At 40.1% G+C, this 15,890-nt stretch overlaps 1 protein-coding gene across 1 annotated transcript in view; it reads right to left on the bottom strand.

Annotated features, from left to right (window-relative positions):
• LOC147002040 (uncharacterized) overlaps window positions 1–15,652 on the bottom strand; it is a 29,506-nt gene extending 13,854 nt beyond the window's left edge. The window contains exons 1-8 of the mRNA XM_085828317.1: window positions 15,616–15,652; window positions 14,743–14,850; window positions 13,596–13,642; window positions 12,945–12,969; window positions 10,497–10,604; window positions 6,604–6,662; window positions 5,776–5,800; window positions 2,751–2,852 (exon numbers count right to left, since the gene is read on the bottom strand). Coding sequence (XP_085684443.1) covers window positions 2,751–2,852; window positions 5,776–5,800; window positions 6,604–6,662; window positions 10,497–10,604; window positions 12,945–12,969; window positions 13,596–13,642; window positions 14,743–14,850; window positions 15,616–15,652 — 511 coding nt within the window. The remainder of the gene's footprint in view (window positions 1–2,750; window positions 2,853–5,775; window positions 5,801–6,603; window positions 6,663–10,496; window positions 10,605–12,944; window positions 12,970–13,595; window positions 13,643–14,742; window positions 14,851–15,615) is intronic.
• Between the last annotated feature and the right edge of the window lie 238 nt (window positions 15,653–15,890).

Raw genomic sequence — 15,890 nt, 5'->3', positions numbered from 1 at the left:
GGAATTCAAGGCCCATACCTAAACATGATAAAAACAATCTACAGCAAACCAGTAGCCAACATCAAAGTAAATGGTGAGAAGCTTGAAGCAATCCCTCTAAAATCAGGGACTAGACAAGGCTGTCCACTTTCTCCATACCTATTCAACATCGTACTTGAAGTCCTAGCCAGAGCAATTCGACAACAAAAGGAGATCAAAGGGATACAAATTGGAAAAGATGAAGTCAAAATATCACTTTTTGCAGATGATATGATAGTATATATAAGTGACCCTAAAAATTCCACCAGAGAACTCCTAAACCTGATAAACAGCTTCGGTGAAGTAGCTGGATATAAAATTAACTCAAACAAATCAATGGCCTTTCTCTACACAAAGAATAAACAGGCTGAGAAAGAAATTAGGGAAACAACACCCTTCTCAATAGTCACAAATAATATCAAATACCTTGGCGTGACTCTAACTTAGGAAGTGAAAGATCTGTATAATAAAAACTTCTGGTCTCTGAAGAAAGAAATTATAGAAGATCTCAGGAGATGGAAAGATCTCCCATGCTCATGGATTGGCAGGATCAACACTGTAAAAATGGCTATCTTGCCAAAAGCAATCTACAGATTCAATGCAATCCCCATCAAAATTCCAACTCAATTCTTCAACGAATTAGAAAGTGCAATCTGCAAATTCATCTGGAATAACAAAAAACCTAGGATAGCAAAAACTCTTCTCAAGGATAAAAGAACCTCTGGTGGAATCACCTTGCCTAACCTAAAGATTTACTACAGAGCAATTGTGATAAAATCTGCGTGGTACTGGTATAGTGACAGACCAGTAGACCAATGGAATAGAATTGAAGACCCAGAAATGAACCCACACACCTACAGTCACTTGATCTTCGACAAGGGAGCTAAAACCATCCAGTGGAAGAGAGACAGCATTTTCAACAAATGGTGCTGGCACAACTGGTTGTTATCATGTAGAAGAATGGGAATCGATCCATTCCTATCTCCTTGTACTAAGGTCAAGTCTAAGTGGATCAAGGAACTTCACATAAAACCAGAGACACTGAAACTTATAGAGGAGAAAGTGGGGAAAAGCCTTGAAGATATGGGCACAGGGGAAAAATTCTTGAATAGAACAGCAATGGCTTGTGCTGTAAGATCGAGAATTGACAAGTGGGACCTCATGAAACTGCAAAGCTTCTGCAAGGCAAAAGACACCATCAATAAGACAAAAAAAACACCAACAGATTGGGAAAGGATCTTCACCTATCCTAAATCAGATAAGGGACTAATATCCAATATATATATATAAAGAACTCAAGAAGGTGGACTCCAGAAAATCAAATAACCCCATTAAAAAATGGGGCTCAGAACTGAACAAAGAATTCTCACCTGAGGAATACCGAATGGCAGAGAAGCACCTGAAAAAATGTTCAACATCCTTAATCATCAGGGAAATGCAAATCAAAACAACCCTGAGATTCCACCTCACACCAGTCAGAATGGCTAAGATCAAAAATTCAGATGACAGCAGTTGCTGGCGAGGATGTAGAGAAAGAGGAACACTCCTCCATTGTTGGTGGGATTGCAATCTTGTACAACAACTCTGGAAATCAGTCTGGCGGTTCCTCAGAAAATTGGACATAGTACTACCGGAGGATCCAGCAATACCTCTCCTGGGCATATATCCAGAAGATGTCCCAACCGGTTAGAAGGACACATGCTTCACTCTGTTCATAGCAGCCTTATTTATAATAGCCAGAAGCTGGAAAGAACCCAGATGCCCCTCAACAGAGGAATGGATACAGAAATTATGGTACATTTACAGAATGGAGTACTACTTAGCTATTTAAAAGAATGAATTTATGAAATTCCTAGCCAAATGGATGGACCTGGAGGGCATCATCTTGAGTGAGGTAACACAATCACAAAGGAACTCACACAATATGTATCCACTGATAAGTGGATATTAGCCCAAAACTTAGGATACCCAAGATATAAGATACAATTTGCTAAACGCATGAAACTCAAGAAGAATGAAGACCAAAGTGTGGACACTATGCCCTTCTTAGAATTGGAAACAAAACACCTATGGAAGGAGTTACCCAGACAAAGTTTGGAGCTGTGATGAAAGGATGGACCATCTAGAGACTGCCATATCCAGGGATCCATCCCATAATCAGCTTCCAAACGCTCACACCATTGCATACACTAGCAAGATTTTGCTGAAAGGACTCAGATATAGGTGTCTCTTGTGAGAATATGCCGGGGCCTAGCAAACACAGAAGTGGATGCTCACAGTCAGCTATTGGATGGATCACAGGGCTCCCAATGGAGAAGCTAGAGAAAGTACCCAAGGAGTTAAAGGGATATGCAACCCTATAGGGGTAACAACATGATGAACTATCCAGTACCCCAGAGCTCTTGTCTCTAGCTGCATATGTATCGAAAGATGGCCTAGTCGGATATCACTGGAAAGAGAGGCCCATTGGACTTGCAAACTTTATATGCCCCAATACAGGGGAATGCCAGGGCCAAAAGAATGGGAATGGGTGGGTAGGGAAGTGGGGGGGGGGTTATGGGGGACTTTTGGGATAGCATTGGAAATGTAATTGAGGAAAATACGTAATAAAAAAATATTAGAAATTAAAAAAAAATACTGCAAAACAGCCACATTCTTTTCCCAGAGGTGATGCAGTATAAACCTACAACTCACGGGAATAACTCAAAGTAAGGATTGAACTTCCACTGTACCTTTAGTGCTGCGTGCCTTTTCCTTGGAATGGAGGGGTTTTGTGTCAGGTTCTTTCTGGGAATGTATATTTTCACAACCCAGTCTTCTCATGATGGCAGAAACTGAAATGCATTTGCAGCAACAACAAAAAGCTAGGTCAGCTGAACTGCATTAAAAAATAGGAACCCTATCGTTTAATAATAGCTGTGCTTAAACACCGAACTTATCTGATTCAGAATCCTTGAAGATGACAGGCACCAATGATCATTTACTGTACGTAGGACTGGTCAGTCCTTACATGTATAAGCTCTCGATACATGTGCACAAGGTAATGTTGACAGAACGGTAGTGTAGCAGGGAGATCAGCATACAACTCTCTTTAGGAGTCATGTGAACACAGTGAAATGGGGGCTGTTCCACAGTTCTGCATTCTTAACACTCTGACACTACAATTTCCTGAAGCACTCACAGTATGGTTAGTGAGTCTAAAAATGTAAGTAAATTGAGACCCTTAAAGAATAATACTAGGTCTACACAAGTGCTCTATGGTATTTTCTGGATACTAGAAGAATCAGATAGAAATCCCAGACTGGATCAACAGATCAGTGTTGCATGGCCTCAGAACAGTGGACAATGGTTGTTTCTTTTCATTGTTTAGCTAACCATTGTCTTTTATCTCATGCACAACAAGTACTACCACCTTTAGTGATGGAGGCTTTCTGTACCTAAGAGTTTTAATCTGTGGACACTGTATTATTTCCTTTATGTCCATGAGACCAAATTCCCAGAACAATAAAACAATAAAATAGGGATGGACACTGTATTTTTAACTTTGACAACAAAAGAGACTAATTCCTCCTAAAGAATCAATGTAAGGGACTTTGGTGAGTGGAAACCTGTGGCACGCCTCCCCACCACCCACATGCCATCAGCTCTCTCTCAGTGACTAGACTCCGGTTCCAAGTTATTTTAGGTATCATGAGAGGGGTGTAAACAAATAAAGTCCCTTCCCTTCAGCTGGCACACTGTGCTTAGACCTCCACATCACCAAACATAGAGGATTTCATGAACTGTGCCTGTGCACACACACTCTGGTGACAACTGCACTCCAAACTGTCTGTGACACCTAAACAAAACAAACAAGGAGCAGAAGCTTCACTAAACCTAAGTTTGCTCTTCTCTGGGTTTGGGCATCAATTTGACACAAGTTAGAATCATCAGAGAAGAAGACTCGGTTGAGAAAATGCCTCCATGAGATCCAGCTGTAAGACATTTCCTTAATTAATGATCAGTGGGACATGGGGAGGTTAGACATGGTGCGTGCTGAGGGCCCAGTCATGGTGTGTGGTGACATCCCTGGCCTGGTCAACTTAGGTTCTATAAGGAAGCAGGCTGAGCAAGCCAATAAGCAGCCTCTATATCAACTCCTGCCTCCATGTTCCAGCCCTGCCTGATTTCCTGTCCTGACTTCCTCCAATAATAAACTATAATCTGGAAGAGTAATTCAAATAAACCCTTTGCTCCCCAACTTGCTTTATTTTCATGATATTTTATGGCAACAATAGACCCCCTAACTATGACATCTAGTCACTGCTTCCTCTTCACAGTCCAGTTAGCACAGGAAAACTCTCGTGGCCACATGCAGTCCAATGGCAGGGTACACACAGACTGCCTCCTGAACTAAAACCCTCCTTGGCTATCACCTGTACACACAGATACACCCTGAACCACAGTCATTTTAGAAATGACCATATCCAGTGCTAACTGGATAATCCACTGAGTGCATAGACTTTCGCAGTTATCAGTCATCATTCAGTATGGGAACTGGCCAGAAGTGAGCACAAGTGCTTTTGAGGGACAGAGTCTAATTCGTCTGGAAAAGTTAAAAGAATGGCTGAGACTAGTGTTGACTGCAGTTCTTATTGGTAGCATCCCTACACCAGTGTGTAGGGTTTGGAGTCATGGGAATAGTTTGTAATTATGTTGAAGCACCTCACCAATTCTTTGGGATTCAGATATTTTAAAAGAAAACCAAATTATGATACTCATTCACTGAGTTTTCTGATGTTGAGGATACTATTGTCAGAATGATACGGCTAGGAACAGGTGGGGTTTTTGTCTTCATTTGGTGATGTTGATGATATTGATTTTGATGCTGGTGGTGTCGTAATAATAATTAACGTTTTCAGGCATTGTCTCATGGCACAGCCCAGACTGATCAGAAAATGACCAAGGCTGAAGATGACAGTAAGCTCTACTACCTTACATCCCTTCTAGTACAGTAGGACTACAAACCTACATGCCAACACCCTTGTTTCTCCAAAACTGAGCATCAAATCTTGCTCATGACAGTCTGGTATTCAACTAAATGAGCTGAAATCAAAACAAAACTACAACAACAACAACAACAAAAAATAACAGAAAACCCAAAACACCTGAGCTTCCTCTGTCTTTCTCAGCCATAAATATCTGCAGCCTGATACATAAAAACTACCTTTGGGTTCTACAACTGGAGCAGCTGTGGGGTTCCTTGAACTCTGCATAGCCTAGACTTGTTTGGAGGGTTTTATGAAGAGCTAGGACTCTTCTATATTGGATACTCATGTCTTGATGACTTGATAGATGGAAGTTATATCTAGGAATGTCACCTTTATGCCTGAATCATGGTTGGTTCTTCTGTACCAGGGTATGCTAACAAATGACTCCACCAAACACAGCTATGATGAGTGCAAGTAAATAATATAGGTAAAGCATGGTCTCTCATTTTTGTTCATTTACAAAATTGGCTGAAAATTGGGTTGAGCAATTGGGTTATCTTTAGGAAGAAAACACATAATTCAAATCTCACAGTAACTAGTGTAAAGGAGGGAATGACATACAAATGACCATGATGACTCTCTTGGGGTATCATTGGTGGTTTTAAGCTAAATTCACAATCTTATTGCCAGAAGACATCTTTGAAATAGTGGAAAACAAGACAAAGACAAGTGTGTATACTGTTCTTATCTAAAGTGTGTCCTAAGAAAGTAATTCCACAATACATACAGCATCTCCACCTCTGTGACCGGACCTGAAATTTAGAGAAAACACTCTTAGACCCCGATCATAATCAGTTATGTTTGCACAGGTCTTTGATTTTCCAGTGTCTCTGGGAATTGGTAAGCAGGACTGGAAAAAATAGCCATGTCATAGATTCTATATTAGTCTGTTTTATTATAGTCTTATGAAACACCTGAGGTTGGGTACTGTATCAAGAAAATAAGTAATTCTTTACACTTTTGCCCATTTAGCCCAAGTCAGGCAAACCTATCCCCTTTTCCCCTGCTAAGAATTCCCTCAAAGCTACTTTGAAACATGGCAGGGAAACATTATGACAACCTGGTGCTCTGAGATGAATCCCTTCTAAGGAGTGCCTCTGCAGCCCAATTATCTACTCCTACTTCATCCTTGAAAGGTCTCACTGCCTCAATGTTCTTTAATGGACCTCAGAATCTTCTGCCACATCAATATTTGTGGAAACTCATCTACCTGTGTTAATCTTAGAAGACGCCCAGCAGAAAGGCAAGAGAACAGTTGCAGAGGAGAAGAAACAGGAACTTTCCCCATACAATAGGCTGTCAGCTTCTTATACCTATGTTCATCTAAACGGGAAATAGTTGGCAGGAGACCTCCCTGACATGAACTATGGCACCTGACATGACTTATACTTCCCTATCATGCTGTGTCATATCATGGGTGACTTAGTTCTTCTTCCTATGTAAATACTTAATACCCATAGTGTGTGAGTGGTTTTATTACTGAGATGGGATAGTCACAAAACTAAAGTATCATGAGAGTAACCTCTCTGTCTGAGGAAAAAGAAAGCCATCTTACCTCAGTAAATGGTGGTGTTACCTGTCTTCCTGAAGCCTTCGTTTGTTCATCGTCCATTTCTACAAGAACAAAAAGAACTTTCACCTCATGACAGCACTTGTCATGGTCAAGGGTTCTTATACTGATATGTATACTGGACTATGGCTGTGATCTATACTGGAAGATCTATGGCTGTCCTAAACAATGGAAATAAAAGCAATATCAAATTGGTAGTTGACATTTGGTATTAAGGTAGATTTTAATGCCTGTTTGTCACAAATTAGAATCACATAAATAGCAAGCCTCACCTAGAGAATTGTCTTGATTGCCTTATTTAATGCCAGAAGATCCACCCGGCATTATGAGAATGCCTGCTCTGATAGCAGCCTAGATGAAAAGACAGATGGCAGGAGGAAGGTATTTTGCAGTGTGATGGAGGCATGGCTTCTCCATTGCCACCATGTGGATGTGCCCTGCAGATGCTGCCATTGCCATGTGTGTGAGTGTGTGTGTGTGTAACACAACAAACATTGTAGTACCACAAGTGGCTTAGAGAAAGAGAAGTTGTAAAAATGAATTTCTCTAGCAGGCTTGGAGGTAAATATAGTGGTCGTCCGACTGGATAGAACCAACAGTTTCTAAAGACTCCTTTGGTCGTGTGGAAAAGCAAACCAGTAAGCATGGTCTTCCTAGGTACCTGCCTCAGTTTCTGCCTATTGATTCCTGTTTGAGCACCAGCCATGAGTTTCCTGTATCATGAACTGTGATCTAGAAGTGTGAGCTAAATAAACCCTTTCCATCCCAAGCTGCTTTTGGCATTGGTGAAAAAAACAAAACAAACAAACAAACAAAAAAAAAAACAAAAAACCTAGGATAATTTAGTAAACATTGTAATAAATATGTTAAATCACAGATTTCAATTCCTTCTTCAGACCATTTTTAATTCAAGAAAAATGACAATACTTTCTACGTATTCACAAAATGTATTTTAAGCATCACAGACCAATGTTAATATATCCTGTATCCATGCATAAAATAAGCAAATCTTTTGGAAAAATTACATTCTCATTATTATTATTATGCATATGTGTGCATATGATGTGTATGTATCTACATATCATAGAATGTGTGTGACTCAGAGACGAACTTTGGGGAGTTGTTTCTTTTCTTCAATTTTTATATGGGTTCTTGGAATCAAACTGAGGTCATGAATTTTGGAAAAAAAGCATGTTTACCCAGTTCAGCCATCTTGCCAACCTAGGATTGGCACATAGGATGGTAATTTTCACATACTATTGTTCAGGGTATATGAATATATCATCCAGGAGATGTAATGATACTCAAGTATTCATTCCTTGATCCACAATGTCTTATTGAGTAGCACAACATACTGATATCATTACATACTGAATCTAGCTACATAGCATATCATTTATTTCTCCCTCTGGTTTCCCTTTACCATGTCATGACTTCTATTCATTGTGTGACGGAGCTGCCCAGGTTCATCCAGCCAGCTCACACTAAATGGAGGAAGTATGGTGATGTGGCACCCATGGGCCACTGAGGATTGATAAGGGAGCTCCCCATGAGACTCTCCACAAGGGAGAGCCATCATTTAACACTGAACTACCTACTTATTATTATACTGCCACTCTCCCAGAGTATTCAGTTCACAGAGCTACAGAGCTCTTCTAAGGTCACAGTTACTCTGATTTTGAATATTACTAAAGGGTGTCTCCATTCTTAAATAGCTTTAGAACATGAGAAAGGAGTGACCCAGGACTCAGTGTGAGCATCACAAATGGTGAGACTTCACAATCCCTATCTCATTTGGATATTCCTATGGGATTTGAACATCAGGACAATGGTGAACTGAGACATTTCAGTAGCAAAATATGTCCTAGGCTAGGTTGCTTTGGATTCACCTTATTGTGTGTATTTCTATAGACTGCAGAAATTTACTCATAAGATAGATGATCTATCTGGTATAGTGGCTAAAGACCACAAGGCCTGAATTATGAGCACAGGTCAAGTTTAGAACCTGAGAATTAAGAGTCACATACTGATTCCCAGGTTGGCTACTTCACCTAAGTGTTTCAGGAGCTCAGATATGTGCCTCACTATCTCTGGCTGACTCCATGAGGGGCACACATGTCACAACTGAAGGACATGTGTCTGTCCTGTTAGTGTGAGATCTAATGAGCACAGGAGTGGGGTGTCGGTACTCTGACAGAGCACTGCAGTGATTGCTATTCTACGAGTTATCTCTGCTTTTCCTGGAAAATATTAATTTTACTTTCACACAGATTCAGGTTTAGCAGAATTGGATAAAAGTTTAAAAATAACTCCTGTATTGGCAAGAGTATCTATTGTTAATAGTCAGTCCAGCACTGTTCAACAGAAGGTTGCACTTGCCTATCTAAGGTCCATAGATTTCTTTTTGAATGAAATGAACCTCAGAACATACAATGAATTATCATGGTATATCATGATTTCCATTATTGTAAGGCAAAGAAAATTTTCCATCTTATATTATTAAGGCCTCACAGATATGAGGGCTATTCCCTCTAGATGTGGGCCAATTGTTGAAGGTTTGCAAAGCAAGAATTTTTTCAAATGAGATTCCCTTAGCCCTCAAAAACATAGTAAAAGGGACATATGAATCAATATTCTTTTATTGTTGATTGAGTTTTCATACAACAAATAAGTCTTTCCACCTTATTTACCAGTCCCTAGACAATATTTTTGTAAGATTTCAAAAATTTTCCTTGTATGAAATATGTTCATTCTGATTTGAGCTTTGTCAAAACAGAGTCCCTATTCCCTAAGCATGATTCCCATAATTGGGGCGTGATAGAAAGAACTAAAATAATCATTAATGAAAGCAATTGGAGGACAAGGAGGCAGAGAAAATGGGTTTTGGTTTACTAACATACACACACACAGAAAACCACTTGACCATACAACATAGTCATTTCTTTTTACTTGGAATTTGCTTTGTTCCTTTGTGGAAAAAGGGTGACAGAAAGGCAATAAAAGAAAGTGGGTCCTTGGATTTCTACCTTGTATCTATCTTATAGGGCATAACATGGGCAATCTCTGTGTGTTCTGGTTTGGGTCTGCACAAGATGCTACCCCAGGAGAGTGCCGAAGCTTTAGGGTGTGGGGCCTGTGCTGAGTTAGCGAGTTCCAAGGAGCATCCTCGGCTGGAGGGATGGATCAGTGGTTAAGAGTACAAGGGACAAAACTTCAGGTTCTGGAGCCTGGGCCCACTTCTGCTTATTAGGTTTCCTCCTCGATGTGGATGCAACTAGACAAAGTTGTCTTGTACAAACAAGGCCACCCAGCCATCCTTGCCAGTGCCAGGGATTCAAACATGACAGAAAACACTTCCTTCCATCAGTGCTTCTTCTTAGTGCACAGCAAGGAGGAAAACAACAAAACAGAATGATCCCCTGAGAGTTACATCATGTTGTCTGTCTGTCTATTTGTCTGTCTGTCTGTCTGTCTGGAAGGCCCTTACTCAGCATCCAACCAGTGCCATGTCCTACCATAAACATGGTCTTTGCTTTTCAGGAAGTCATGACTAGACAAATTGGAGTTGGTATCACTGCCAGTTATGTCTCAAAGAGAGCCAGGGGACAGAGTGACTCACACAGATCACAGATGAACCCGCAATGTCTCACACAAGAACCATCTCGGCTTTCCTTTGGTTCCTTATCATGTAATCAGAACCAAAAGAGATGTCTAAATATGGTTTTGAGTTCTGTGGTTGTACTTCTACTGGTGGGCTAGGGAGATGAACCACTTCCATACTAGAACTACTACAAGTTACCTTCATTCTTTTTATAGTGGGGATACAATATCATCCACAATTTCTGATAATAAATGTAATGATTAAATTTACACAGTACCATGTTTAGGGCCATGGGCCTCTTCTGCTAAAATCACAGACGATGTTACAGGTCTTATGCAGTTGATGACAGAGCAGCTAATTCCAAGGTTTCTCATCATAGCAGCAACTGGAATGCACAAACAACAGAAATTAGTTAAGGACCTAATTTCCTTAGGTCCACAGGATTTACTAGAGACAAACAAGAAACAAAAAATTGTTCTGTCTTTAACGTTTGATCTCATTACTGATTTGCAGGCATGCTCGTCTGATTCAGAATGTCACCTCTGGAAAGTTATGGAAGTCAGTGTCCACTTAATAGAGATGTGGCATGGTCAGTGTAGGGGAGGTCTCAACTCACATGGATGAGAGACAGTTATCAACAGAGCAGTGTGAATGTGTGAGATAGCCAAAATCCACATCACTCTCAGAGCCATGTGAACACACTGATTTCTGTGCAATTGCTCAGTTCTACACTCTCTAAATATAACAATACAGCTTCCTAGGAATGCATATTAACTCTAAGGAAACTAAAAAGGCAAATGAAGAAAAAGTCCCTAACAGCAAACACTGTCACCACAAAGGTGTTCTCTTGTGTTTGGGGATACCAGAAAATCAGCTGGATGGTGATGGTTAGAACCACAGACTGTATTTGGTTGGCTTCTGGAAAGGAGCTATGCATGTGTCTTTCATTATTTACACAATGTAACACTTTATAGTTCACAGACATAGAAGTATTATCTTCACAGAAGAAAGGCATCAGTAGAGTAGAAAGCACTCAACATCTCCTACTATGACATGAGTTATAACATGAAGGCACTGTAGAAGTTACCTGAGAAGTTAATGTCTCTGGGACAAAGTAGCTCATAATAAACAAACAAACAAACATGGATGCCCCACTTTTCAAATCCTCCTACAAAACGTCACCATTCCTCCCAAAGAAGTAGTGTAAGGGACCATAGTGAGTAGGTCTCTCAGGTATTGTCTTGGGGCTTGCCTGGCTGGGAAAGGACAGTATCTGAAAATGAGATTGACTTCCTGATAATCCCAGATCCCCTGCTAGAGTGGGAGGTGAATAAACCTATGAACATCCAGTCCACATTATGCACTATTGAATATCAAACCCAGAGGGCCCTGAGTGAAAGTCTGGTATTCCAATAACATAGCAAAAACACAAACAAAACCACAAAACCTGCACACCATAGCTTTCCATCGTTCACAGTTGTGAATGACTGTCACCTGATCCCCAGCTCCTACCTGTGGGTTTTGATCACTGAAACAGACAAGGAACTGCTCATGTTTTCTATAGGTGGGATTATTTCTGGGTACGGGCTGGAAATCTGAATGGATCCTTGAAATATAACAGCTCATGTCTCCATGAGGAGATAAGTTGAGTTTATGACTAAAAATGTCACGTTTATACCAAGTAACTGAGAACACATTTTGCTCTTGTACTGGACACTCACCTCCTGTCCTGGGTGGTGATTCTATAGCAGGGTATACAGAGAAATGAACCCACCATACATGGCTATGATGAGCTTTTAACTAAGTAATGCAGGTAAAGCATAGTCTCTGATATTTTCATTGACAAAATTGGCAGGAGTAATTGGCATATCTTTTGGGAGAAAACACATAAAGACATTTTCTGATACAGGAAATCTCAAGGCCACTAAGGTGAATGCAGGAACAACATACACATGACCAGGATGTGTATCCGTTGTTGTTTTACCTAACTTCACAATCTTATTGCTATTAGGTTGCTTTGAAAAGAATAAGAAGCCAATAGGACCCCACAGACATGGTGGCAGCATCCACAGCTTCAAACCAGACAAGTCCCTGGGTCTAGAGGGGAAGTGGACATGGGCTCCAGTTACTAACCAAGAAGCTCTCTGCAACTGGAACCACTTACAAGGGAAAAATTAGCTTTCTGCAATGGAGTCTCACTGGATATATAAACCACACTTCGGATATGCCCTGGCCCAACAATAGATCCAACACACACACACACACACACACACACACACACACACACACACACACACACATGCACGCACACTAAAAAACAAAAAAATTAATAACTCACTGACATTTTTGTAGATTTTTTGGTCTCATGTAGTTTTGTTATATCTTAATAATCTTTTTGTATATTTTGTATGTTATGGTTTCTCATTCTGTGTTTCAACAGTTGTGTGTGTGTTTCTCATGCTTTTTCTTTGTTTTATTTATTTTTATTCTTTTTTTCCTGCCTGTCTGTTTTCCAAGGAATGATTGAAAAGCGCACTAAGTTGGATGGGTTGGAGTTTGAGGGAGAGATTAAAGGAAATGGGAATGGGAAACAAGATTATTTCTCGAAAATGGAAATAAATCTGTTTATAAGGAAATACAGAGTGGAGAACTTGACAAAGACAACGAGTAAGAACACAGATCTTATCTACAGTATGTCCTGAGAAAGGCACTCCAGAATACGTACAGAATCGGTTCTTCCTTGTCTGGACCTGAAATTTAGAGAAAACACACTTAGGCCCAGATCATAATGAGATGTTTGCACAGATCTTTGGTTTTTCTAGTGCCTCAGGGAAGTGGTAAACAGGACTGGAAAGAATAGCAAAGTCAAAAGTTCTATATTAGTCTATTGTATGATACTCTTAGAAAACACCTGAGGCAGGGTACTGTGTGCAGAAAATAATTAATTCTTTACACTTTTGCCCATTTAGCCCAGGTCAGGCAAACCTATCCCTTTTTCCTCTGCTAAGAATTCCCTCAAAGCTACTTTGAAACATGGCAGGGAAACATTATGACAACCTGGTGCTCTGAAATGAATCCCTTCTAAGGAGTGCCTCTGCAGCCCAATTATCTACTCTAACTTCATCCTTGAAAGTTCTAACTGCCTCACTGTCCTTTAATGGACCTCAGAATCTTCTGCCACATCAATATTTGGGGAAACTCACTCCACCTGTATTAATCTTAAAAGACACCCAGCAGAAAGACAAGAGGACAGTTGCAGAAGAAACCGGACCTTTCCCCATACAATAACCTATAAGCCTCTTATACATGATTTCATCTAAACTAGAAGTTGTCTCATGAAAGTAATCTTTCTAAGAAAAAGGAAAAGCCATCTGACCTTAGTATCCAGTGTTGTTGCCTCCATTCGCTCCTCCCCATTCAAATCTAGGGGGCAGAAAGAACTTTCAGCTCATGACATCACTTGTCATGGGTAGGGGTTTTCATGTTGGCAGGGACAGTGACATCTGGATATAGTCTGTATGTCTTGCCTCAGTGTGTATAATTAACAAACATGGTTGAAGCTCTATAAAACCATACTCACAGCCTGGGAAAGGAGAGCAGTGCAAGATCTCCAGAAGAAATGTTGTTCTCCTAAATAAGATGACTCTAAAAGCCCGGGCACATAATCCACCTTGGATACAGTCAACACTAAGTAAAGCTTGTGTTGAATGACAGATTATTATCACCTTTCTGGAAGCTTTCAAGACTTTCTAGATCTCCCCTAACCTCTTCCGACCTCTACACAACAACATACGTAGATTCTGTAATCATTTACCATCATCTTATGTTTTTACTTTGCTCATTTATCACTGTGCGTGGAGGTACACATCCAAAGTGTATATGTAAGAATGCATGCTATGTAGCTTCTGTCTGGGGTCAAAGGACAAGTTGTGGAGTTGATTCTGTCCTTCACCTTCATATTGATCTGAGAACTCTCACTCAGGTCCCAAGAACTGTAAGAAATATACAGCTAGCTATTGAATCATATTTCTATATAGACTATAAATACTACAGCATATAGAATTTGGATCTTGACATGTACACATTGTTCAAGAAATTTAATGTACTATGAGGCACAAGATGTAATGACACTAAATTATTCACCTTTGATCCACAATACATTATTGATGAGTGCAAGATACTGACATGTTTACATTTTAAAAATAACCATCACACACTTTTTCACTCCTGCTAGTTTTCCTTTCCTGGGTCATCCTTTTGTGAGGTGGATGTAAATACAAACTGTTCAGTCTATGTGATGCTACTTGTATGGATATGATTTTCAGAGCTGATCGCTCATTATCCGACAATGAGGTCAGGGGTAGAGGGAGGAGTTCATTTTTGAAGAAGACGATTTCTCCTGTTCTCTTACTCTCCAGGAGTCTACACTTCCTTACATATTGGTGGGGCTCTCAGAGTCTCCTCTTCCATCTTAGCATTAGTATTGCACGTACTTCACACCAAGTATTGAATATCAACCGTACCTTTATTAATTGCACAGTCCTTTCTTGCGATGTCCGCAATTGATCTGTTAAGAACCATATTGGAGGACTCTGTGCGCCGAAGACGAAGCCTTCGCAATATAGCTTTAACTGGAATGCATTCAGAACAAATAAGGTTCAGATCAATGGAATTTAAAAAAACAAACAAACAAAACCAAGAAAATCTAACAACTGGTATGTGGATACCATGTGATCTCAATAGTGACTTTCAATCATACTTTTCTGAAATAATGTTACTTTCAGAATATCACAATATCAGTGTACATTTAACAGAAGTATGGCATGGTAAGGTCTCAGTTCATGGGAATGACATAGTATTTACAGAGTATCAATGGGACACAGTGTGTGAGGTATCCATTTAGATCCATGTAAACCTAGTGAGACTTACACAACTTCTGGGTACAGCATTGTTGGTGCTATGACCACTATAGCCCAAGCACTTACATTTAGCATGATGAATCTTAGAAAGTAAATGAACATAAAGCCAGAAAAAACACCACTAGGCCTAAAGGAGTGCTCTCAGGTATCTGCTCAATGCCTGAAGTGTCAGCAGGGCAGCAGTGGTTGGGTCCAGCTTCAGACCAGTAGGCAGTGGCTGTTCTTTTCATTCTTCACCTAACCATGATGTTTTATAACCTGTGAAGACTGTATAATATCACATTCAAATAGAGAAGTAGGCAGGAGGCTGTCTTCATTCCACTTTGACATAATTACCCTGAAGAAAAAACTCAGAAGAGGAATAGATGTTCTACTTTTTTTTCAGTTCCTAATTTAAATACTAACAATTTTCTCCAAGAGAAGTGATAAGACAGACTTTGGATAGATCCAATGCCTCCTTTTGCAATCCATGCTTACCATCCAATGACCCCACAATGACTCTGACTCCAGCCATTCTAACACAGTTGTTATATTATAGTGTCAGGGGAGAGCATTTCCCTTGAGTTGATATATTCTGGATAAGCCTTCAAACTCAATGAACAACACAAGAACTCTGGTGATTTGGTGATTTAATGGATGTGTCTGTGTACATCACTTTCTAGATGACTACTGCCATCCACACTGTCTGTGAAGTCATAATGAAGAAGTGTCCCAGAGAAGGTCAGAGCCTTCACTAAGTCTGAGTATGCACC

Source organism: Mus caroli, unplaced genomic scaffold (genome assembly GCF_978045245.1).
Source record: "Mus caroli unplaced genomic scaffold, Mus_caroli_1 scaffold_11, whole genome shotgun sequence".
Classification (NCBI taxonomy): Eukaryota; Metazoa; Chordata; class Mammalia; order Rodentia; family Muridae; genus Mus; species Mus caroli.
Note: the sequence above shows the minus strand (reverse complement) of the source record. Positions and strands in the feature narration are given on the sequence as shown.